The 26,335-nt window shown below is 41.9% G+C and overlaps 1 protein-coding gene across 1 annotated transcript in view; it reads right to left on the bottom strand.

Annotated features, from left to right (window-relative positions):
- LOC146274884 (cadherin-7-like) overlaps positions 1-21,606 on the bottom strand; it is a 49,103-nt gene extending 27,497 nt beyond the window's left edge. The window contains exons 1-3 of the mRNA XM_084702534.1: positions 21,340-21,606; positions 7,227-7,521; positions 1,292-1,411 (exon numbers count right to left, since the gene is read on the bottom strand). Of these exons, the coding sequence (XP_084558660.1) occupies positions 1,292-1,411; positions 7,227-7,521; positions 21,340-21,606 (682 nt within the window). The remainder of the gene's footprint in view (positions 1-1,291; positions 1,412-7,226; positions 7,522-21,339) is intronic.
- Between the last annotated feature and the right edge of the window lie 4,729 nt (positions 21,607-26,335).

Below are 26,335 nucleotides of genomic sequence, written 5' to 3'. Positions count from 1 at the left end.
ATGGAAAACTTAAGCTAATTACAAGAAGTGGCTTTACTTTAATAAAGTTTCACTTCATTATCAGGAGTCAGTCATAAGCCTTTCTTCAAATACAGTTACAAGTTTTCTGTGACTAGTATCTGTTATTTTTAAGGTAGACCAAGCCTTTAAACTTCAGGTCCAAACACAAAACAAAGTAACATCTATGCCATGTAACTATGCTGCATTATGCAGAGTACTGGGCAGGAACAGAAGTTAATTACATAGTAATACAGTGCACTTGATATAAAGCATTAAAAGCTTATTAAAAGTGTTTAGTGCATGAGAACTCATCTGCAGGTGAGTAATAATAATCTCAAAGACTCACTCAACAAGAGGTCCGTGTAGCAATAATGGTTCATCAATGCTGCAACACACTAACTGTCTTAGAGGCGGAACAGTTGTTATACAACCCCAGCATGTGGTCAGATCTCTGGTGTGTGAGGTGCCACGGAAACGGACGGCGATCAGCCAAATATTATGGGATGGCCCATATTTTCGTAGTTTTCTTCTCAGAGGGCTTTGCATGAAGCAGACAAGCCGCAGCGGGACAGTGGCTAATGAGCCAGGGAGGAAGATATAGGGGGGGGGGGGGACAACAGCTGCACACACCAGCATACACTATACACCAACCACCCCAAGAGTCTTAAAACCAACTCATATTTGTATCACCCCCAGAGTTCTTTCCCAGCCTCATGTTTCTTTAATACCTGGAGAGAAGCACTTGGGCATTTTGAAAAAGCATTTTCCCACCATTTTCCACACTTTGTACCAAGGAACAAAGACCCTGCTTTCATATAGCAGCCATGGTAAAAAATAAATAAACACAATAAATGGTACCATACTGCTTTCCGGGGAAATATTTTCACTGAAGAAGCCAGGTGTTAAAAAACAGCTTGACTGAGTTTGGAAAAACAAGCAAAAATGTCAAGACAATAGTTCAGCAGGTGTTCCTGAGCATGTCCAGAAGCCAAACAGACCTGTAATTAATAAACCACCGACAGCAGTGCTGCAGTACTAGATCTCCAAACTCTAAACTGAGGACATGACTTCACACCATCAATACTGTCGATCAGGGATGGAAATGAAGCTAGCCTGGAGTCATAATTAAGCTGAATGTTCTATCTACAGGGCTTGGAAATGGGTGCACTCCCACTGTGGCCCTCGAGATAAACATACAAGAAACCAGACTAAGTAGAATGTCAGGCTTCTCCCTTGGAAGAAAATCACCCCCAAAAATCCATTGCTTAGAGGTCATCACTGCTGCACCTACCAGTCTTGGGCTCCACAGAGAAGTACGGCTGGCCATGGATGATGCTGTACACCACTCTGGCACTGTTCCCATAGGTGGGGTCGTCTGCGTCAGTGGCTGCCACTTGGACCACCATGGTTCCTGTGTAACAGAAGGGGCTTTTTTAGTTTACAAGACAACATCATACCTAGTGAGAGGGTTCTAGTGTTGATGTGCAGTTTCTGTGTAAGAAGGGCTTTAGTCTGTGAGGGGACTTTACACAAGGTCCATATATAACTTGGGGTCCCTCTTGATAGAGACAGACAGGAGCAAGGGAGGAGAGAGTATTAGACAAGGCATTAATGAGTTATGATGCTGTCAGGAATGACCTTTCAAGAATACGAATATGCTGACAACATTCTGTGCCCAGTAAGGAATTATTCTATGGAACCTATGTTCAAACTGAACTCCAGTGTATATTAGCCACTCTGTAACCAACCCATTTCATTCATTTGACCACCAAGTGCTAGTTCAGTCAAAACACTCACGTATTAGAGCATTTATTGATAACCATGACATAGAAATAGGTTTGACTTGAGTAGATGATCTAAGGGAAGCACTCCCTGCCCCCTCGATGCGACACATACATACATGAAATATGAGGCAGGGAGCAATAGAGATATAAGCACTAGAGATATAAGCAATAGAGATGTAAGCACTAGAGATATAATCCCCCTGATGATAGAACATACAGACAGCGAGGGGGAGAAGGGGGTGGGGGAGGGCGGCAGTAGCACAGATCATACAGCAACGGGGGGTTAGTGTGTGCATATCCAAGCGGCCTTTTAATGCCGCCTTATCAGACGTTATGACTGTGTTGGCTAACACAGGTGTAGTTAACGAGCGGATGACGCGCGCTGCCCGAGTGCCATGCCTGAACTAGCTCCGTTCATATGTTGATGGTTGATTGATCCGAGCTCGCTCTAATAAATCAAGTCAACACTTTTAAGGTGTCATTCATCATTCCGGTCACTGATTGATATCATCCCAACAAGTGGGGAGGGTTTTAGATCTCCCATAACAGAGAACAATTTGACAAATGATATAGTATTGTGAAGAACAATGTAGAACAATATAAGCTTATGTTGGGTGGTGAAGGATGTTGACTAACCAGGAAGGCGAGGGATGCACTGGAAGTAGTGTAGGATGTTCTTCACTATTGTGTTCCATTATCTTTCTGAAATTCAGCATTCTGGCAACCCACAGTCAGAACTTTAAACCAGTTTTTATGTAGATTGATACTGCACAGGTCTGAGTCACTCTGTCCTTGTTCATCTGCACTAATATACAAGACTGTCCTACTAGCCATATCAACACAGCACAATGGGATTTGATTTCTGAAGTGATTGTTGATTAGGACTTTTTCCAACCCGAAAAATCTAATATTTTTCCCTCAAGTCTTTCGTTTCCGTCCATTTACTCAGCAGGATGTCAGCCGATATGATTGAGGTTAAGAGTGCAGTCTAGAGGGAACAGAGGCATAAGTACTGTGTGAAATCCCACCTAGAACAGTTCTGCTAATCAACCTAATCAGACTATTCACCTGTAGCATTAATAAAGGGAACCATTAGAGCGAGGGTCTGGCTTCAGTGCCACAGTTTAGCAGTGGCTATAGAAACGCATAGTTGCCACTCGGATTGAATTATAGTTTTTGAAGATTTTTCAAAGGCTTAGGAGGACCTTCATTAAGGCATTGTAAGCAAAACAATAGAATACAGGGTTATAGTCTTAGCCTTAGTATGTGATATGCTTATACTCATGGTACATTATACAAAAATACAGGTCCATTTCAACCATCCCGCACAGCAGAGGCATTTGACACTGGCCACTGGCTACTTGGCTAATATGAGAAAACATGGTAAAAAAAAAAAGCTGAATATGGTGTTAGTGCAATAGTGCATTCAGCTTATAAAGTGTTTTTACAGGTTAACCAAAATCAACATTATTAGAAATGTGATGTTTTTTAACATCTGACGAAGATCACAAGAATAAAATGTCTGACCAAAAAGTCAAAATGTTTTTCTATTCTATGCTTTTTCTTCTGTTTTAAAATATTTTTTAAACGATGATCTATTCTTGAGCTGTTTTAGTACAAGACCTGCTGTCTAATAGATTGAGGAAGACAATCAAGCCAAGGAAGACTCAGACTTGACGTCAACGGCCGTATAAAAGCTGACGCCCCTTTGCTTATCAAAACGTGTCGTTATCCTTGGTAGACATCACTGGTGAAGTAACCTTGAAATAAAAACATTTTTTGGAACATTATCAGATGAATAGGTTCTTTATGTTTGTATATTTCACTTTAATAACTAGCCACTCATGCAAGCTACGCAATCTCCTACACTGAAGCATATAAAGGAAAGTGCCGTCTTATAAGTAGGTTATATTTTATTTTGTGGCAAACACCCTAATAAAAAAATCCCTCTTTCTAGCTTGAGCTGTATTTTACAAGCTTTTACAGAATGAAGTGATCATGGAAATTGAAGATTAGGGCCCCCCGTTGGAGCTATAAACCAAAATTAACAGGCTTGGCCCTGAATCTGAAGGTAGTAGGAAATAGCCTTTTATACCAGAAGAAGTTTAAACAGGTTTGGTTCCATGTGGAGCCTTAGATTATATTAACGCCTACATTTCTGACAACATTTTGAAACAATCAAGGTTAACGATTGACTACAGTAAGGTATTAAAGAGCGTACCACTGACGTACAGTATGTTACCTGAAAATGTTTTACAGAAGGCTCACAATTATTATTTGGATTTATCACAAAATCTAGACTCTGATGAGGATTATGGCTTGCTCAAGGTTTCTGTGTTGTGGTTGTGTTTATGCTTTGTGTGGCTTATGTGCTGTTTAGTAACTGAAGATTGCTCCGGGTTTTCGACAGAAACAGTAATATAAGAAAAGACAGGCATCAAGTATCTGTGCTTGTCTCAAACTGATAAATACCCTGACATATGAATCCATTACACGGTTCCAGTCTAGCACCATCTTCCACTTACGCATTTCTCCTGTCCGTGTCACTTCCTTATTTGTCCATCTTCATTGCTATGATTGATCAAATTTTCATATTTTCATTTATTTTCAGAGAATGCCAACAAAAGTGTTTCCTAATCAATTCCGCTTCTTGGGAGAACAATTGTCATTTGACAGTAATGAAAATAAATATACCACATCACATTTGAATTGGAGAGCGATGTTCTCACAGATAGAAACCGCTAGACACAACTGTCATTTTGAATTCTCGTTTCTGCACATTCCAAAGTTTTAACTTGTTAGTCATCTCTTTCAGACTATTTAATGTCATGTTTTTAAGCTTTAATGTTTAGTCTGCACCGTATTGTTTATTACAAAAAAACTGTACATACATAACAGTCAGCAAAGTCTGAGACCACTGAAGAGCGACTTTTAAACAAACTCACTTTCAACGTAATAACAAAAAGGGTATTCAACGTGTAGTTGTGTCTGATAATTGCCTATTTAAAGAAAGCTCTATCAAGGAAGCCATTTAAGCTCACCAATTTTGCAAGGCTTTAATGAGTATTGAACACTGCCATACATGATAAGTTGATTACATTCATGCACGCTCACACACCAGTGCCCCCCTGTTTCAGATAAGCAGGGATTATTGCTCTGAGTCGAGTTACAGTATTTGCTGAGTGGAAGTGAATGACAAAATTCACCTTTTTGTTACCATTAGAGTTCATAATTGCCTGCTGTGCTCGAGATTTGGGTTCTTTTGTTCCAAGGGTGGCAATACTTTCATAATCTTCACTTAAACATTTCCAAAATCAACACACTATCTAAAAGTTTAACTCAAATATTACATTTACCACATCCGAATTTCAAACCACAAGAAAATAATAATGGGAATCAACTGTCGCATTACCATGGCTTTCTGGAGTTCGTCTGTCTGTCAACTTCAGCAAAACACCCCCCACCCCCTTTCTCTCCCGGTATTAAACGACTGTTCCATCCTTGATCTGGGGGGGCCTCATGAATTAGACAGGAACAATGACAGGTGGATAGAGGACTTCTGGGTAGTAAATTCAAAAGCTGTGGCCTTGGGTTGACATTACATTCCCTATTCTTGTAATGAGCCCTCAATCCGCTCCCTGGGTCCTCCTCCCTGGAACAGGAGAATGCCCAGGCTCAGGGTTGTCACACAGCCAACCGTCCTCAAGCCCTCTTGTCTTTTATTTGACATCCCGGGCGTGATTAAGACAAAAGCCCTCCAAAATCCTCAGGCCTTAAGGTCTCCGTGTGTGTGGACGAGCACCACCTAATTACTTAATTAATTCAATTCATGATTTCCTCTAAATTGAAGCCATTCATCAACAGTCCAGGTCTTTGCCCATTAATGATTTAAAGACATCTATAAAGGAGATATTGAGCACACAAGGTTCCAGGACCCCTCTGTGCTTTACCGCTCTGATAATTGCTTTGAGCAGATATTTACAAAAAGGCGAAACATGCATTATTCACGTGTTGTTCAAACAACTGGAGATGAAGACCTTCAAAGGGCTGGGCTGAGTAAATAACCCCGCCAGAGCGACCTGGGGCTCTGCTCTGTCTGCTTCCCTTGGCGTTCTTCTGTGGCGTTGACGCGTTAAGATTCTCTCTTATCTCCGGTTGGACACAAGATTCTCCAGCCCTTGTACTCTAATCCATGAGTTCCTTAAGCCTGAGTCCTTGTACTGCCCCCCCCCCCCCCCACACCCACCCCCACCCATCACACACAGACACTCCATCCGTTTGCTGTAGGCGCTTTAATCCTTATGAGATCTCAGTGCCGAAATCACAAGCAAAGCACTCCCTGGATCTGCCACCCTCCTCCAGTCTGGAATGGCTTTCATTTCAAATGAGCAAAGATACTGAAAAATGCCACAATCGACCCATGTCCCTTAAGTTTCCCATCATCTTGGCCTATGTCATCCTGTACTGAGGGGAGGACGTAGGGCCGGGATGTTTCCTCCCCTCATCGCGTCTTGTTGTGTCTAATATTGAGCCTGGATGTGTTTGCAGCTGTCATATCACTTAACCCTGAGATCGGGAGACATTGTCTGCCACTGGGCATGTGGCGGCTGTTTTTCCATTCCTGGCAGATTGTCACATGCATTTTAAATGAAGCCTTAATCCACATTTTCCATTCTGACAGGATTGGCTCCCAGGGTCCCTCGGCTGCATGAGCTAAGCTTTTGTTTCCATGGTGAAATACCTAAGGAGGTGCTCCAAACATGTCCTGTTGGATTTAAACTATCTTAGCATCTCTGGACTCACAGTCTATGCACTGTTGAGGTGTTGTATTTGTTTGAACAGGACAAGTAGTTGATCTTCAAAGCTATTAATTACACTATGTGTAATAGCAACAAATCTGAAAGTATAGAAAACTTAACAATCAACTTGTGTGAAAAAAATAAATAATCGATATACATATGTATATATATATATATATATATATATATATATATATATATATATATATATATATATATATATATATATATATATATATACAGCATACGTACATATGTATGTAAATAGAAAGTATGGTTGATAAAATGAGATGTGCACAGCATGGGAGATGACCTCTTCAGTGCTAATCTTGCTTCCTATTACTGTGACCAAGGTAACGGATATCATAGCCTGAAAGACGAAACACGATCATCTGCAATTTCATTTTTTGGCGAGACAGAGTTTGCCGTCTCAGTAGTCATTAACATGTGAAGTGTACGGAGAGAGAGAAATGAGAACAGATAGAATGTGACAAGGAGAGCGACAAGGGGTGATTTGTTGAGGGGAAAAGCAAGACAGTACAGACGCTGGTTGAGGAAGAGAGGGAGGAAGTGAGAGAATGAGATGGGGAGAGAGAGAAAGACGAGAGTGGAGGTGAAGAGAGGGAGAGTCACACAGGCTCACCTAGGGGAGACATCTCCGGCACTCCAGCCAAGTACGGCCCGTCCAGAAACTTTGGCTCGTTGTCGTTGATGTCCTGGACCTTTACCACAAACTCCGACTTGGGCTCAACGGGGATGTTGGAGATGCGGTCCACCGCCTGGGCCTGTAGAGTATAGTAGGCCTGGGCCTCTCGGTCCAGACGCTTAGTGGCGTGGATGTCACCGGTGTTCTCATCGATAGTGAAGATGGACGTAGCGCCCTCCCCTGACAAGACGTACTTCACGTTGCCATCTCCTCTGTCTACATCTGAGTGGAGCTGCAAAGAGAGAGAGCACAAAAGAAAGCGGGTGTGACAGATGTCCTGGAGGCTGGTGTTGTCAAACGAACTGACACATTCTGTCATGACAGAAAGACATGCCAAGTGTGTTGTTGTTGTCCTAAACAGAAGTCATATTTTTTGTAATGTAAATGAATTCATTGTTCATTCATCGGTGCTAATACAAAATATTGCATTTTTTCACAACCGAGATGAAGATTGGCAGTGCTGTGAAAAGAAGTATTGTGTGAGACATACTTTACAGCAACGTTGTCCAGTAAACTGCTGTCTGGTTGAATGCTTCCGAAGTTGGTGATGTTCAAGGTTGTTCTCTCAAACAAAACGCTGTCAATGATGCTACCGCAGCCAAAACCAGACAGTCAATAACATTGTTTCAATGTCTTGAATAAAAAGAGATTGTCTGTGAGTCACTCAACTCTGTATGTAATTTTAATTCATGGAAACTATTCCTAGATCACCCACATTTGTCTTTAAAGAAATCCATCAGACTCTTAATAGATTACAGGTTGGCTGGCATAATGACAGTACTAGTTTCATGTTCATGCCTCAAACTGCTTCAATTGCCACTCTTAAAATGGCCTCAGTATGTTTATTCACCTAATGCTGCTGTCAGGAGAAAACTTGAGGCAAATTGTCTTGCGGTGGCGAGAGTCAACATTTAATCTCGGCCAAGCCAACCGTGGCAGTTTGTCCCGGTAAATACCACGGAGGACAAAGCTGTCAGCCAACAAAGCACGCAACTGAGGGTCAGAGGTCCTACGATTATATGTAGTCTTCTGACGGCTTTCGCTGGGTTCAGCTGCCTGTATAATTTATATTTTTTTGCTCTTTGTAATTCAGTTCCTCCACTATGTTAGTACAGCAGTCAGATACAGTGTGGAAACTACTGCCCTCCAGAGTTTTATATTCAGATCTAATCAACAGTAAGAGCAGCATATGAAAAACTGCATGTCCCAGCACGTCTTATTTAAAGAATACCCAAGCTGAACATTTTCCACCCCTTTTCCTTAATCTCGCCCGTTTTTGAACCATCGCTGCTCATTTACAGGTGGTGTTTGAAACCTCCTCTCTCGTTACGCTGGACTTTCATCTAGAACCATTGTTGCTTCTCTTGCAAAAATGTAAATAGCTTTTTCTATAATTCCTCTCTTTGCCTCCCTGGAGGGGAGCATAGCTCAGTGGGCCGTAGTGGCGAGCCTTGCTTAAAAAACACGCCAGAGAGCACAGGGGCTGGAGCAAGTCAGATCTGAGAGGAAACCAGAAGTGGAATCAAGGCTGACACTTATCGTCAATCTGTATTCAGGCATCTCTCCCTCGGGACAATCACACTGGTTTTGTGTTTGTGTTGTTTACCTCGGGGGCGTGGAATAAGAAAGCGGAAACTGTACAGGTGAGCAGCCTGATAGAACTTCAATGCTGCACCTGGTTACTGTGCACAGTATAATATGGGGCACGCATCCCATCATGATAACGATAAGGCAATGTGTGGTGTTGAATGGCGGTGCGTGACTTGAAAGTATGATTTACTGTCCTATTTATGTGATGTTCTTAGCTAGGTTAGAGTGTGGTTGTCTACACGGGACTGGGCCTGGAATTTGTTGAAATTGTGTCAGATTGTAGGAGAAGCAGGAGATACCGTAATACTCTGAAAAAAGACAGCAGCTAATGTAAAGTTTAAACCATAATATTTTTTTCCTTTTTGAATATTTTTGGCCCTAATGATTGGCACTTCTCTAGAGAATTCATTAAATCCCGTTTCAGGGATAAACAGAATGATACTTCCACTGCAATGTATTCTGGGTAATATGGGGAACACTGCTGTACCTCTTTTTGACCTATTTTGCTTCAGCAAATTTGGTCCCGATGGATGCAATTTTCAGTGTCTTATAGTTAATATGTGTATAAGAAGTATGTGTGTAAGAATGTCTCTGTTAGCAATCTAGTATGGCTGACAGTACTTAAAGTAAAATTGCACTTGATGCATTTCTCCTTTTTACGGTGCAGATACAAAGAAATGGAGAAAGAAAGGAGGCCTTTGGCAATAAAAAAGGGGAAAACTGAATATATAAATAAAAAAACAAATAAAAAAGGCTGGATACTTGTTTCAGCTTTTGTATCATTTCCCTCTCAGGAGGAGGCAGTGTTTTCTTCCATTCAGTGGACTGTGTACACAGTTTTGAGCCAAGCACAGATACAAAGTCCATACCCAGAAGCATCCTATGAGCAACACTGGCTCCAGTACAGCCAAACAGTCTCCACTGCTGCTCACAGGCCTTTAATCAACAATCGCCCTGAAGAAACATTTCGCAGCACGGTTCGAACGGTCGAGTGTAATGGGGTTTCCACAAGAATTGTAAAATGTTTCACAAACACCCCAAAATAAAAACCTTAAAAGAAACAGCGTCTGTGATGCTGCCCTGGTGTGCTCCGGTGCCTCTCCCCGCTGCAGAGCTTAACGTTTTGAAGGTGGAGAGTCAAACAGAAACAGCCTCCCCCGCTGTCACTCAAAATATATTTCTGTCTCTCTACGGTGTCAAACAGATGTATGGGTGAGAAAGCAATATTGTGAACCAGTGGTATAGGCTTTCCTGTTGTCCTCTCGTCACATAGTTGCAGCGATTACAATACAACAATGCCAATGTAGTCACCCACTGTCAAAGTGGAGTCTACAAATAAGCATGAGGCCCAGTGAAAGAGTCGGGGTGGCGGGAGTCACAACATCCTCTCCTATTTACTCTGCCGGGATCTATAGAGGCAATTGTCTTTTATGCTCAATAACTCCAAACACACACACACACAAACATGCACCCCCACACAAACACACAAACAAATACATACCACCAGGATGCTGATATCTCCTCAGCCAAAAACCACACTGCACATCTGTTTCCTACCCATGTTTCTTCAATCTGGGAGACACATGCAGTTAGAATGTAATTAAGTTAATTTCCAATTATGTGCTCTGAGTCTCCTCATGTAAACATCATTTTTTGTTTGATGACGAGGACTGTGACACCAGCATTGACTTGAAGCCAGCATCGCTTTTCATTTCGATATCATTGTATTAATTATTGATTGTATCAATACCAACCAAAGCCTTTTAGAGCATTACTGCACAAAAACATCCATCAGTAATCCATCAGACTGCTACTGTACACCCAGTCATTACAGAGATATAGCAACATATGGCACATTCCCACTATAAGACTGAGGTGTGATGGAGAGGTGGAGAAACGGGCCTGTCTCTCTGGGTGTGAGGGATAACACCATAGAATCTCATGGTGAATTAGGTTCATACTCAAATAAAGTGACCTGTCGCTCCAGACACCGAGGTGCGGTAATAGAGAAAGGCCACAGAGAGTCACAATTGCAGTAATATCCATCAAACAGTACCATCAAGGTTATCATGAGGAACATATTGCCTCTATGATGCATCAAGTAAATTAGTGTAGGGATTCTACGTGTCAGACAGAGACAAGCCGTTTGTCTGGCTGAGTTATCTGGGACAGCCACCAGCCATCAGCTCCGAGTGTTTAATGAAGAGGCTGTGCATTCAGTTCCTTTAGTGTTAGTCCACCTATTTCTTCGTCATGGCTTAAAGATGTAAAACACTGATTTGACTAGCAAATGAAACTAGGCAAAGATTCAGAAAGCTGAGGTGAGTTGAGAAATGTGTCTGATTTCGATTGTCCGAACAAGAGAGAGAATATTTATTGGGAATTCTTAGGATTAGACCAATTAACGCCCTTCTTCAGAGGAAAGATTGCTATCAAGATGGATTATTAAGTGTTACCTAACTTCATGTCAAACTGTAAAGTCACTCGTCAGCCTGGTCACATGTTCCTTACCACACACCAACACAGACACTTTAAAATTACATTTCAATTCACACTGTACCAAAAATTATACAGAATCACAAAAAAGTATTTTTCCCTCTCTCTAAAGCAAACACAAAAAAAGACTTTCTTCTCTGAATAAACCGATTCAAGTGAGTTAAAAGGTCGTTTATCAGCCCTCTGACTCCATGTGGCTGGCTCCACCATGTGAATAAATGCTTGACAGTAGCTACAAAGAATCTGGATATGACTCCTTTCACAGGATACATGGGGAAGTAAACACAACCAGCCCCCCAGTGAGGGTAATGCAAGCCTCACTGATCTCTGCTGCTGAGCACATGAGCGAATCGCCTTTCAATCAACGTCAAAACGTTTCAACGTTCAATCAATGATTTTCACTATTCTGATTGCCATTTATGCATTTTTCTCCTCTCCCTCTCCCTCGGAAGAGTTCATACAGTATGTGCACCTGCTGGCATCCTCTTAATAACTCAGGAACACAGCCCAGTTACTAAAGGGAAAAAATAAATAAGAAATGAATATGAAATTTTGGCTGGTGGGGAGGGAGGGTGTTAATATATAGCTAAGATTTCAAATACAAAACTTGGATCATGGACAATGAGAAACTGAGAAAATATCCACCAAACACGGAAGCACAAGCAGGGTATTTACACAACACAGTGCGCCCAGTGAATGTTACTGAAGGTTTTGAGTTGTCCCATGTATCCATCATTTACCTGCAACACCATCAGCAGAAGGCTTTTTGGGGGGAGGCATGAACTGTGTCCATAAAATGAATTCCAAGATTCAATTCTCAGGTCTTCTCATTACTCTGGTGGTTTGTTTGGTGTCATGAGCTGTTTGTTCTGAAATTTCCTTTTCTCTCATCTCCTCCTAATCCACTTGAAGTCTAGCACATGATGCTCCTACTATTGGAGCAGAATGAGGGTTTGTCAATAGAGGAAAATAATATAAATGCAAATTCCAGGTTCTTGTATTGCAACTCTGTTCATGGAAGCGCTCTGTAGGCTCACTCAAAAAGTGTATGTCAGTGAGCTGTCAGTTTGGGACCCGTATTGCTCCCAGAACAGAACAAAGGTCACAAAGATTGTATCTAAGGAGCCTGTTAGTGAGGGAAAGAGCTTTGATTCCCTCCCCCTTTGAGCTTGACGCCTATTCATGTCCTCTGTGTGTGAGCATGTACAGATGGGGGCAGTCAGCCCAATGTCAGATACTGTGAGGAAGGAAAAAAGGGAAAGCCAGCTTGATGACTTTCATTGGCGGCGATGACGAATTGTCACGGTGGCAATAATGACAAGACTGAGGCGACAGGGGGGAGGGGAATGGGGGGAGGGGGGGGGAATGGGGGGAGGTGGATTTAAAGGCCTCGGAGACACCCACTCCTACATGTCTTTAATTAACAAACACATGTCAAGGGCAACTCTAAAGACAGCCAGATGGTTGCTGTGAAAACATGAGATGAGATTTACTCTAAAGTCTTTATTTGAAGGCTGAGATAGGCAATGGATGATACAGGTGTGTGTGTGTGTGTGTGTGTGTGTGTGTGTGTGTGTGTGTGTGTGTGTGTGTGTGTGTGTGTGTGTGTGTGTGTGTGTGAGTGTGTAGGTGTGTGTGTGTGTGTGTGCATGTGGAGGCTTATGTGCATGTGTAGGTGTGTGTGAGAGTGCCTATGCTGCAATGACTGGCCATGCCACTCCTTCAGACGTGAACAACATCATCTCATTGCATCTGGCAAGGTGAAATGTAAGTTGTCTAGACAGACCTTTGACACTTTTTATAATGGCTCCATTCATTCAAATTAGGGAAAGAAGCCACATCTACAACAATGGGTCTTTGGAACATACATTGCTTTTCAAATGCAATGAAAAGGACTAAAACATTTCTAACCGTTTTGATATAAGGAATTCTGTAGTCGTTGTCTTTGTTAACAACATATATGTGAACAACGTAGCTACAATCTGCTAACGCTAATGTCCTTGCCAAAAGGACTACTTCAACTACTCAATCCTTCTCTTCAACAGGCAATACAAACAATCTCTGTGTTCTATGTAAATAATGTATCTACATATGTACAAGGGCTAAAATATAATTGCCGGTGTTTGTTTACACTTGGCGTTCGCACACAGTCTCTCGAGTGCTCTTCATAGGTAACATGTTGTGATAGCCAAGCTTGACACAGATTATTTAGATTAAAAACCTGTTCATTGAAGGGCTCTTGTGTCGACAAGAACTTCCCTGTAACCACTTGACAGCAATTATATCAATAGTTTCCTCTAAGAGCCAGGCAACTTTATCATCCACGTAGAGAACATTTTGTCAGACGAGTATTTGTGAGGGAAGGATGTCATGAGGTTGAAAAAGGGAATTCCTAATCGAAGGGAAATACAAAGCCTTGAATTGGAACATTACTTTTTGTACTCAATGGAACTGTATAAAGTGCAGGGTCTTTGCAAAACATTACAAAAGTTAAACATGGACCTATCAACAATTGTTTATAAAAGAATAAGTATATCTTCAATAATTGTACCAACTTAGGTATCTAGTTTTGCATGCCATTACACATTTACTGTAGAAGCACATTTCTGCTTTTGTTTATCTTTACACTTCAAATTTCATTGCATCGGTGTGTGGTGATTGATTCACCAGAAGTCAAGACTGTCAGAAGTCAAGACTGTCAACATTTACACAACTTTGAACAAGAGTCTTGGAAAAACATCAACCCATAACTGAATAAACATATCAAGTCACTGGAGACATGTTCCATTTTAAAATGCCCTTTTTCTTCAGGTGTGAACTGTGGTATTTCTACCCTAATGGCAACCTTAGCATGTATGTCAGTGCTCTGAAATTTGGTCAGAACTAAAACTATTTACCAATGTTCGGTGGCGATTGACATTTGTTGAAAGTGGCCTTTAGTAAAAGTCATAGCTGAGGCGTGAAGAGGTTTGGAGATGAGGCTGGCCTTCTCCTACAATACTGTGGAAGGTGGAAGGAAGAACAACGTCAATCAATTAGTACTAAAAATCCTTTCAAATACTCTGTGTTTATTTGAATCTGCCGGGACAGTGAGTGTGGATGTTGGATCACATTGTGCATTCCACAAATTCCACATTGCACTCTTCTTTATATCTTATTTTATTTGTATTGTATATAAAAAATTATAAAAAATCATTGTATAGTAGTGGTTAGAATTATCTCAGATACTATTGTCAGTTTTCTACATTTTATATTTTCTATATTATATATTTAAAACTCGTATATGTTTACCGTATGCACCTTCCGGCCACAGTAAATTCCTTGTCGATGCAAATTTACTTGGCGAGTAAAGCTGATTCTGATGTGTTGGGACTAGCCCAATGGTCAAAATGCAAAAAGCTAAATCAACATTTAAGTATTTGAAAAGATTAAAAACACATTCTCAGATCACATTCTTACTTCTGTGCAAGTACTTACTTTACTTTACAAAATAACTTAGAGGTTTCAGACATTGCCGTCATTAACTCAACTCTTTTTTTATCAAGGTAGAACCAACTTGAACTCCTGTTCATCCTCTCATTGCGTGCATATAATACTGTAATGTATGTACTGTACTCTATCAATGACTTCTGCTCAGTCTAATTTCAACCAGCTTGTATTAGATTCATTAAGTCACTAATTTGTCAAATAGAAACTGAAACAAGATATTGATTGGATAGTGCGTATGGACCAGGCACGGCGGAGAATCCAATACATACATTACCATCATAGATCCCCCAGGGGTAAACACATGCATGAGCCACACTGTGACTAACGTACTGGAACATAGGGGGGCGGGGGGGCTAGAACAAGGTGGCAATAGAACACTACGGGCCTCCATCCAATCAAGTTCGCTTAAAATCCATATCTGTCTTTTGTCCTGAGATAGAAGACGTTCCCCCGTTCAGAGAAAATAGACTATAAATTGGGTGAAATGTTTCATTTCGGAACCTCTAATACTTAGAGAATGTTGGTGAAAGTTGATACCTGTGGTGTAGTGATGTGGATGTAAGGACAATGCCAGTCTCTCAGTGCTGGTGCCAAGTACAGTGGCTCTAGCTGAGGGGATTAAAAGCGTCTCACAAAAGCAGTAGCACTTCAAACAATACACTACCTTAAACCTCAGCTTGAGAGCGCCTTTGGGAGAGAACACACTACCACCAGAAGTGAATACATTCAGTCCTGTCCACACAAACACAGTGAATCATTCTCTCCACTTCCACATCCTTTCTGATGCATTTCCAGCACATATGCTCAAAGCACCTTACTGTGGACTACAGGCCATCCCAGCTGTGAATCATTTTGTAGTCTTTGCACTGTGTCAGCCAGGGGCATAATTTAACACTGTCAAGACTAGAGAGTCATCACCTTAGCTGAAAATGAATGAGCTAAGAATAGAATGAATTCTCAGAAATATATCCAACAACCATGGAGCATATTTGAATTTAAGCTACAAGGATCAAATGATAACTCATAGCGATGGATTCCTAAAGAATATACAGGAACCTTTTAGAATGAAAGTGTGTTTGTCTTCAGCTGAGTAAAACTAGACTAACTGTCAAAACTATACATTACTGTATTTTGAAAACCTGTATGAATCGCTGTGTGCACCACAGAGTACAGTAGCATCTTGCCTTAAATCCTTTTCCTTTTAAATAATTGGATCATTATTCCAGAGTCTCTTCTGTAATATGGTAAATTAGACAACAAATGAAAATAGTTACCAGTTAACTGATATTCGATACACCCAGATCTGACTGCTTTCATTAGAAAAAGACGTTCATCAGCTCTTCTACATCAATACTGTAATCTAATTACTGCTCTCATGAAAATGGACGCCCTCCTTTATTGACTTGTCCTATTAAGTTAGACACACAGTTGACAATGTAGGTTGACTCCCTCTAATTCATACTATCTGGATCATGTATATAAATGGATCAGATTACTTTATCAGTCTAATTTCCACAGGCAGGTCTGAGACAATCATCATATCTCTTCCATGACTCTTTATCTAAAGTCTGTTAAAATCCAAACCGTTTGTATTGGAAAACAAAAGGTGGAGTGTGTGTGTTTGTACCCCCAAAAAACATTTTCATTCAAACAATCATTTCTACATTGTTTGAGGCCACCTTATTAATAATTCAAAAGATCTGTATTGTTGAAATACCCTAACATCTAAAACAAACTTCCAAACACAGTTGAAAACTGAAATGTGTGTGTGTGGTGATGAATTAACAAGCAGCTATTTTACATTAACACCATGAATGTCTATCTGCTGCACCCATGCAGTATGAGGAAACACTGTTAACAAGGGCATCAAACAAACCCGAATGGTACAATCATTTCAACAATGATTTTACTTATTTTTTCATACCTCTGTTTCTTAGCAACCCACCCAAAGAATACAATAAAGTGAGAGAAATAAACCCAGAGGACTGTACCAAAGGCAGAGAAATGACATCATCAACATTTCCAAGAACTACTCAAACTTAACTGAAGAATCTAAATCGTAACTGAAGTCTGCACCCTTCAATGTTTTCAATCAATGTACCCAAACATGATAATATGGTCATTCGGCATAAAGTATTGTATTTAACTATGACCAGATCAAACCTTCCCACTATGACCAGATCAAACCTACCCTGACACTCCAAAGAGTTTGCTAGAGTTTTTAACTGCTAAGTGCTTACTGACATACTGTATCGTGAATAAGAGGTTACAATGCAAATGTCCAATCTTGCAATTAGACATCATGCAAACATGTTTTCTCTGTTTTGAAAAAATTGACTGATTGCCAGTTGCATCACGTCTTCATTCCGTCTTCATCCACTTTGATGCTTTGCTCCACAGATAGGCCTCCCCAGGTCCCCAGGGGTCCTCAGCACTGAGCTACCCCCAACCCCTGATCTCCTACCTGGGTACCTCGTGTATACTGTCCCCCCTGTCAGCTTGCATCCAGTCCTCCCAGCCTAGCCATGCTGCTCTCTGCCCAATCGCCAGCTGTGCTGGTCTGTTTGTGCTTAGGTATGGAGAGTGAGTAGCAGCTATTGAGAGTGACCCCCTCTGTGGTAGCGCCGTGCGCTGATGCTAATCCATTTGAAAGAGAACCCCCTAACAGAATGCTAATGAGTTAGCTAGCTGGCGCGCTAGTACAGGAACTGCATGTTCCGATGTTAGTGCCTGCGAGGGCCACACTTAATGCCTGTGACACATGTTGCAGGATGTTTTTAGTTTGTTTTTTTCATTCCCATCTAAATTGAATGACTGTCGTTATAGGCTTACAGCACACAGTGTCAGACACCCGATGGGAAAAGCACGGCCAAGAAGGGAAAACATTTGTCAACCAATGATTTATTAACATGATTCTGTGACCCAATTACCAGATTTTGTCCATAGAAACCAGACCAGTCATTCATGTGGCAGCCACATTTAACTATACATGCAACAACTCTTCAAGCATGGCATCAACGTTTTTGGGGCACTCGATAATGGACCAAGTCAACCATCACACATAATCTTGTGCTTCATTGTGAGTCAGGTGTTGTGTCCTTGGGCACTTCACCCTACTTGCCTCGGGGAAATGTCCCTGTACTTATTGTAAAGTTAATGTAATCTAATGCTTCTTTATAGCATGGGGCATGATGTTGCGTGCTAGGCAGGAAGACAAAATTCTCTGCTGCCCAAACACTGCCATTAGAGGATGAACAGTAAAAATAAGTATGTCGGTTAATTGGACGGTTAGTCTTGGACATGGCTCTGTAAAGAAGCACAAGATGGAACACAAGGGTCCGGTCTGATGTGCTCCTCGGCCAACCATTTGATCTGAAGGAGGAGATCTTCTGCCTCGGGCATGATGGGAAAATCTCTGTACTCAGTGAATCGTGAACAGAGCCACGAGGATGGCTGAAGCAGTCTTAGTGGGTTGCTGTCAACAGAGCCACAACATAACACATAGACGTCATTGAAAGTTGTTTCTGGAGAAGCCAGAGGTTCTGAACACTTTTTGTGTTTGGAAATGCAGCTGAGGCAAAACAAATCTAATAAAATCTTGAAAAAAATGATAAGTCAATTAGCCAAAAAGTGCTGTTTTATATTTGTCTTTCACAGCATGCATAGTTAGATCCCTAATTTGGCACCAGCTACAGATCGTCTCATTCAAACTGTCGCAAATATTTTGTCACATGAACACCCTTCGCAAAATGATAATCAAGTCGTATTTACCAGCGTATGCCTGCTTAAGAGGATGAGCAACTCTGCCATGTCACTTCTCAACAAAAAAATGTGTCACCAATTTTCAGTTCAGTCTGTGTAGTTTGTGAGACTTTAATGTATGTTTTCTCTGGCTTACTGTGACTGCAGCTGATTTCAGGCCAGTGCACTTACCCCAGGCAGAGAGCCAAGGCATAATGAGACATTTGGTTGTGAAATTCGGAATCTGACAGAATGCATTAAAGCCCAACAGACTGCAGATGCAGAGGGAGCAGCCAGGCCAAAGTGATGACTTCTCATTTCCTACCCATTACATCATATTTCCCTCCAGTTCTGGTTACACAAATGGCCGGATCCATGTGGTGGCTGTTACATTGTTTGCACTCAAATGCCAGATTGCAATTGAGATTTCCATCGTTACTCGTTTTTTTTCTTCATTCCCACAAATGGCCTAAAAAAGCTGAGGGAATCATGCTAGATACAGTTTAGTCCTTGAATTAAGATTATACTATGGATTATTGATTACATTCGATACTGTTTTGGACAGACAAAACTACTGCAGTCTTGTGAAACTCTGTAACAAAATGTCGATGACATGCAGGATTAATCCAACCAAGATAACACTTTATAAATGATCTGAATTGGAATTGCTATTCTGTGCTCCCGAGTCAAAGCACATATCAAACTATCTTGCGTATCAGGAAGTTCCTCTCTATGACAAGACACGGGGTCAGCTCGTCCCTCACTCCACGCCATGAGGTCACGGCATACAAGCCTCCGCAGCACTGTGCTGTTGCCATGCCACACACGCCGTGTGACAAGCGCGATCTTAGAGGACGAGTAATGTGACAGCTCCCAGGCAACTCGCACGGCCTCTGGGAATAAATAGATCTGATCTGTCAGGGGTGTGAAAGGGTCAGCATGAGCTGAGGGGGGATTTGGGCCAGGGAAGAGGCGGAGCCACCCAACACCAATAAATTCACAGTAATATCAAGTGTATCAAATATGTGCAGGAGCAGAATGGTTTGGACTTTTGTATCTCGACATAACACTCTAAAAAACCTTGTAGAACCAACATTGTTCTATTTTAAAACTTTCATCTGGAATGTTACATTTACATTTAGTCATTTAGCAGACGCTCTTATCAAGAGCGACTTGCAGTAAGTACAGGGACATTCCCCCGAAGCAAGTAGGGTGAAGTGCCTTGCCCAAGGACACAACATTACGGCCGGGAATCAACCCGGCAACCTTTTGATTACCAGCCCGATTCCCTAACCGCTCAGCCACCTGACTCCCTACATGTTAGGTGTTTGAGGGAAAGGTTTATCAGGGTGTTGTAATTGTCTCACATCCCTGCATGTGAGATTTAGTTGTAACTGTTCAATATGAGTTCAGCAATGGAAGTGGATCTTCAACATTGCCTCTTGGGACGAGAACCTGCCGGAATAGCCTGAGCCTGATCAGTCGTACCTTTGGTTTACCTCCCCATGCTAATTTAAAATGTCAGAATAAGGCCTACACAAGAACACCTCAAAGTGTATGTATATAAAAAAGGAGTTCTTTCAAAGGTTAAATGCAGATTCAGCCTGATTGTTGATGCAGTGCACACCAATATACATGACAAAACACATCAATAATATTTTGCAACTGAGTTGACATCATTAGATGCTTACTCAGGAAGGGACGGCGCCTCAATCCTTAACCATGTCTATAACTATCTCCATAACAATGTTCATAAATATGCTAATGTTGGTTTGCTTCCTGCTCCAGCATACAGAGATAGGAGGCAAGAGACTGGAGAGTATTGTGAGAACCAACCCCCTTCTAAACTCCTGCTGCAGGCGGTAATCTAGTTCAGAATCGAGGAGCAAATGTGTCTTGGAGTCCAGACCCAGTAAATAACACCCAGGCCTGGAAGATTATCCTGCACATGAGCTGGAAGATGAGATCTGATCTGATATTAACACTAGAAAATTCCTCAAGGATGCATGGATCCAAGAGCCCACACACGACCCATCTGGCCAACACTGAGAGACCAGCCAACTCTGAGTGAAGGAGCTGTCCGTCTGCTACGTGGTGCTGAAACAACACTTTGAGGAACCAATGTTTCTATGTGGAACTATGCGTCTGTCGAGAGGAGGCCAATGACAAAAACATTCTAGAACCACTTCTGTGTCATCAACAGAACTTTTCATCCATGTAAAAAAAACTGCACATTCAATGTGCAGTTTGGAAGCCAAACCTGTTCTGTATGACCTGAAAGTGAATGAACGGTATGTGTAATAAATAATGTAATGGATAAATAGGTTCACATTGTGCTGCTTGTTCCTGATATGACACAGCAGGTGTTATTGTTACAGTGGCACACCAAGTACAATACAGTAGATAGTGGCTGTATTGAGACATATGTCCAATGTGTTGCTATGTTGCGTGTAACAATTTAAAATAGAAAATCTAAAGTTAGGCATGTAAGAGCGCAAACAGGGCTGCTAATATGTACCATCTGCTGAATTGAACTCTGTAAATAAATATGTAAATATGTTTCGGAGAGTTAACTGCATGGGTTGCAGGTTCTTCTCAGTGATTTCTCTGATTAAATCTTCCAAATTTGTTCAGGATTTCAAAACACAGGCAACAGTATCGACGGCATGTTTTGACAAAGCTGCAAATCCACTGAGATGTGATTACCGAGCAAAACAGGGATGTGAACACGTACCTTGCCAACGTACAGCGGCTCATTGCCAGTGTACTCCTCCAGCACAAAGAACTGATTCCACACCCAGCTGCGTTTCTGTCTGCGGAGGCCATCCCGCTGGTTTAGGGAAGAGCTCCAAGGCCTGTGGGGCTTATCCTCAGGGGACTCCCCCTCCTCCAGGGCCCCAGAGATGGAGCTCACCCCCCAGCAGGCCTTCTCCCACAGGGGGAGCAGCAGAACCAGGAGAGTCACGGAGGCTCTCCACACACCCCAGCCACACCACCTCATCTGGGCCCCGTTTCCCAAAAGCTGCTCCAGTTCCAGATCAACCGGTTAAAAAAAAACAACAAACGGGGGAGTACAAACGTCAGGATAAAAAACGAGTCTTATCCACACATGTAGTGAATCTCAGTTTCTCCAGAGAACAAGATGACTCAGAGAGAATACAACCCTGAAGGACTGTATTGGAGGGCTGGGATTGGAGAGCTGGGATTGGAGGAGGAAGTCCAGCTGTACTGTCGGCTGTGGTGGTTGGTGGTCCTCGGTGTGGCAACTTGAAAGACTATGTGGTATCTCCCTCCACTCTGAAGAAGGTTGACATTGAAGGCTGCTTTGGGGAGGTCGATGGCAATGGACAAGCTTGATTCTTCACTGTAGAGGTGAAGTAATTGACACCTATCAGAACAGAGAGAGAGAGAAAACGAGAAGCAAAGGGAGAGAAGGGGAGAGAGGGAGAAATCTCTGTCAGCAAAATTGCCTCTGTGACCGCAGCCACTTTCGACAGCAAGTAATGTGCTTGCTGATGCATCGATAATGACATTTTTTCGGCAATGATAAAAGGAATTGGCAAAAAATGAATAGACAGTAAATATAGTAAATACAATCAACACATCCTTTGGGGAACTTGACTGTATACACCCTTGCATGCATAAATCAAGTAAATTGAATAAGGTCAAATGTTACTTAGAACATAAGTGGGGGGAGCTGGCCTGCCTTTTCAATGCACACACAAGCAGAGTTTTTCCCCCGTAGAGGGTAACAATAGCAGGTGTTTGGAATATCAATTAGTGTCGTTCTGCAGGGCTCCCATCACCTCTCCTGCAAATCCACCAAGGTCGCTATTCTGTCACATTTCTTTTATATGGGAGTGCAAAGCAGGGGGCAGGAAAGCTCACCACTAACACCTAACAAGCCACAGGATCTGCGTGGCGAGACCTCAACATCCCCCAGATTAAAAATAAATCGGAGCCGTCAGCAACATGATGGACCTAAGCGCCCCTGACCCCTGACCCCGGGGCCCACTAGCCAGGACGAGGCTAGGAGAGCTGTCTCTCAGACACCAGCCACACAAGCATTGGTTCAACGAAGAGCACAGTGAGACACATGGATCCAACTGGTTCATATCATGTTTAAAGGATGAGGTGTAGTCACAACACAGCATGACAGAGGACGATTTCTGTTTTTTAAAGCTTATTTTATTGGGGTGATTTATGTACAGTTCTTCTGCAAAGCATGTAGACTCATCATTTTACCCCTCCAAATTCCAAACACCCCCACACCAACTTCCACTTGTGCAATAACCATACTGAAGAGTAACTAGGTAACAGATCATTTGAAAGTGTTGCCAATAGCGGTATGTTGGGTATCATTTTAAATCCACAGGTGACTGCAGCAGAGGAAACATGGGAGGGTAACAAGATCGCAGCTCCAGTCATGACTTTGAATGAGGATGTGCTGGGGTCAGAAACCACACACAGTCTGCAGGGAAGGTGCTGAAAACAGACTCTTGAGAAACTGAGAGCTTGACCGCACATGTATTTATTTCCTCACTGACCTCTCTTTTTCCTATCCTCTACGAATAGTATTGGCAGGTGCCTGGGCAATGGAGATAATAGCCTTGGCACATTGTGACCTCTTCTTTCCCTCACACACTCTCGAAAAACTCATTTGGCTGTCTGTTCTTCCCCTCCAAGCAAAATGTGTCACCATCAAATCCTGTGGAAGTCATGCACCAGGCTTTGCCATAGGTACTCTAGATTTACAAAAGGGGTTGAATCATGTATGGCTTGCATTTTAGAAATATGTCACAGTTCAACAAATCATTTCAGGAAGACGTCTTACTTCATCTAGGTTTGAAAACCATAACTCTAACAACAATGCTCAAATACCCAATGACAGCATTGGCCATTTTTTCTGAAGACCCCTCCCACCTCTCTGACATGTCTGTCCCCAGCTGGTGTGTGCGCAAACACACAAACACACACAGACAAACCATTAGACAAGAAAACCTTCAGGGTAACCTGCCTTTGTGCTTGATAAAAAAAGGGTCTGCACTCTTCCCACACACACACACACACGAAATTCACAGGCAGATGATATACCTACATACACACACGTTGCACACAAACATACAAATTGGACATACAAACATACAGTAGACGGACACAAATGAACCACCCACACACGCACACACATACACACACACACAAGTATGCCTCTGCATGGCAAGTTAATGGAAGCAGCAGAAAGTGGAGCACGTCCACCTTGAGGCAGAGTCAAGCCCGTGGAGGTGGGCTATGTTAGATGATAACTCCGTGGCGGAGAAGCTAGGCAAAGGGTGAGGCTGAGGTGGAGTCTAGAATTAATGCCCCTTGTTTGTGCTTAACCCATAGCCATATAGATGGGAACTGGGAGTGAGTTGTCCGGGGAGTCAGGAGCTTGATGTGATCTGCATCACTGAAGACTAGGAGGGAAGGTGGGGAGTGGGGGGGGGGGGGGGGGGGGATTTCGGCAGCTGTATTCAGTCTTTAGCTTTGAGACTTCCTTCTCTGTGTTCATCTTGTGAGGTTTTTAAAAGACGATACGATGAATTGCGTTCTAAACTTATTTAATTTTGAGTTTGATTTGTTTTATTTGTCCTTGCAAAGACGTAGCAACACCAAAAAACCTTCTCTTTCTCATAGCTCTCTGAATTTCTCTCCTTCCCACTCTCTCTTTCCCCCTCTGTCTCTCTCTCGCTCTCCTTCCCACTCTCTCTGTCCCCCCTCTCTCTACTTCACATTCTCTCTTTCCCCCTCTGCCTGTCTCTCCCTTATATTGCTCTCTCTTTCCCCCTCCATCTGTCTCTCTCCTCTCTCTCTCTCTATCTCTTTCTCAATTTCTCTCTCTCTCTCTTTCCTCTCTCTATCCCTTCGTCTCTCACTGAGGGGCCCAATCCCATTTACCAGAAACAGGATTGCAACTGCTTAGTAACCAATCATTCACTTTATTTATTTCATATCCTTCAAAATAGTGTATATCTCACCCCAATTCAATATGGGAATTCAAACCAAGGAAGAAGGCTCCCTGAATGACTCAGACTTTAGTACTACTAAAGTTTTGGTGCGGTCTGTGAGCAATTTTTGATGGTACATGACGAGGTGTGCTATAACCAAGCTCTTACTGTAATTCGAGTTCCGTGATCCTCTTGGTTTGACCATGGCAACATACAATAGGTGGTTATGATAGCTAATACATATAACAATTGGCCTAAGTGAAGACATAGAGATTAAGTATTTAGTGAGTCCAGTACAAATAAAGAAAATCTAAAAGTCAGGTGCAACCTACCATATGAATTAATGAATACATTATTAGCCAATACAAACAAATACAAATAAATGAATTCATTAATTAATCTTTTAAATTGTAATGTGTCCACCTGCAACAGTAAACAACGTTTGAAATGAGGTTTTGCAGTGATTAATAGCATTGCTCTAATCAAAAATTAGCTGATTAATTTGGTAGGGCAAAATAACTGCTGATTCATGACACTATAAAGATTCCAATCTCAAGCGACATTCATTCATTTAATTCATTTTCCAATTATGAAAGCATTGCTTATTAATTCAACCCTTTATTGGCGAAGAAATTAATCAATTATAGCTGGAGAGCATGAAAACGTACATTAATATCATATCTTAAAATCTGAGCTGTAACTATTCCGTGTTGAACACCCATCTAGATCTACTTTCAGCTCTCCCCTTAAAGGCAGTATAGTTTCTCTAATCCAAAACGAAGACAGAATAAGTCCTTGGTACGTTTGCAGGATGTTTTGCACACAATCCTGTCATGCTTGAGTGCCCCACGGAAGCATCAAGGCTGGGATACCTGGGAACTCAATTCTAGTCTATCTTACCGCCAACAGACGAGCAGAATTCAAATAGCTCTCAGCCTCTCAAAAAGCGTCTACCTCCCCCTTAGGCTACCTTCATACTTCTGTAAGTATCAAGAACGCCTGATCATACTAAATGCCATTGGGCGGAGTACAAAATAAACCATACACCGTTATAAAAAAGTTTTTTTGTCATTCAATTTGTATGTAATACTGTTTTATTTCAGTATACAACAAAGACGCACCTGTTTTCCAAGATCATCTTGTTGCATGCGTAGAGCGATCAACCTCATTCTTACTGTATATTCAACCTAGACTGTTCCATTCGAAATCCTCCACTAGACTGACAACATTTTATCAACATAACAGCTCAGGGTCAGCTGGAAGGTAATCGTACAGGAAAGGGGAGTTGGATATATGATTTCAAAGACCCATGATGGCAAAACATTCCACAGAAAACCTTAGTCAACATCTTAGTTAACGACCGACCGCTGCAGGAAACCTCTTCTGAATACTAATTACAGAATTAGCGACCAAACCGTTTTTCATGAACTAACCATACAACAACTTCTGTAAATTCTATGGGAAACTGATCTATCGCTGAAACGCAACTGCTGCGAGCAGCAACTGCACGCACATGCTAACATATGTTTAGAATGTACTCACTGAGTAGAAAGGATTCAACTTCATCACACATTTGGCAGCCGAGGTTGGTTTTGAGTGATAAAAGTTGAGGTTTCACCGCGTCCCTCAAATGCGTGCGGCATACCACTTGTGAGCATCGTAGGAATTATTCCTGGTCGCATACAGAGTAATTAGGACGAAACTGAACTACGAACCAAACAGCGCGTAAATGCGCACACAAGC

This window comes from Hypomesus nipponensis, chromosome 8 (assembly GCF_054491055.1).
Source record: "Hypomesus nipponensis isolate SF chromosome 8, ASM5449105v1, whole genome shotgun sequence".
Lineage (NCBI taxonomy): Eukaryota > Metazoa > Chordata > Actinopteri > Osmeriformes > Osmeridae > Hypomesus > Hypomesus nipponensis.
The sequence above is the reverse complement of the archived record's forward strand: the minus strand, read 5'-3'. Positions and strand labels throughout refer to the sequence as shown.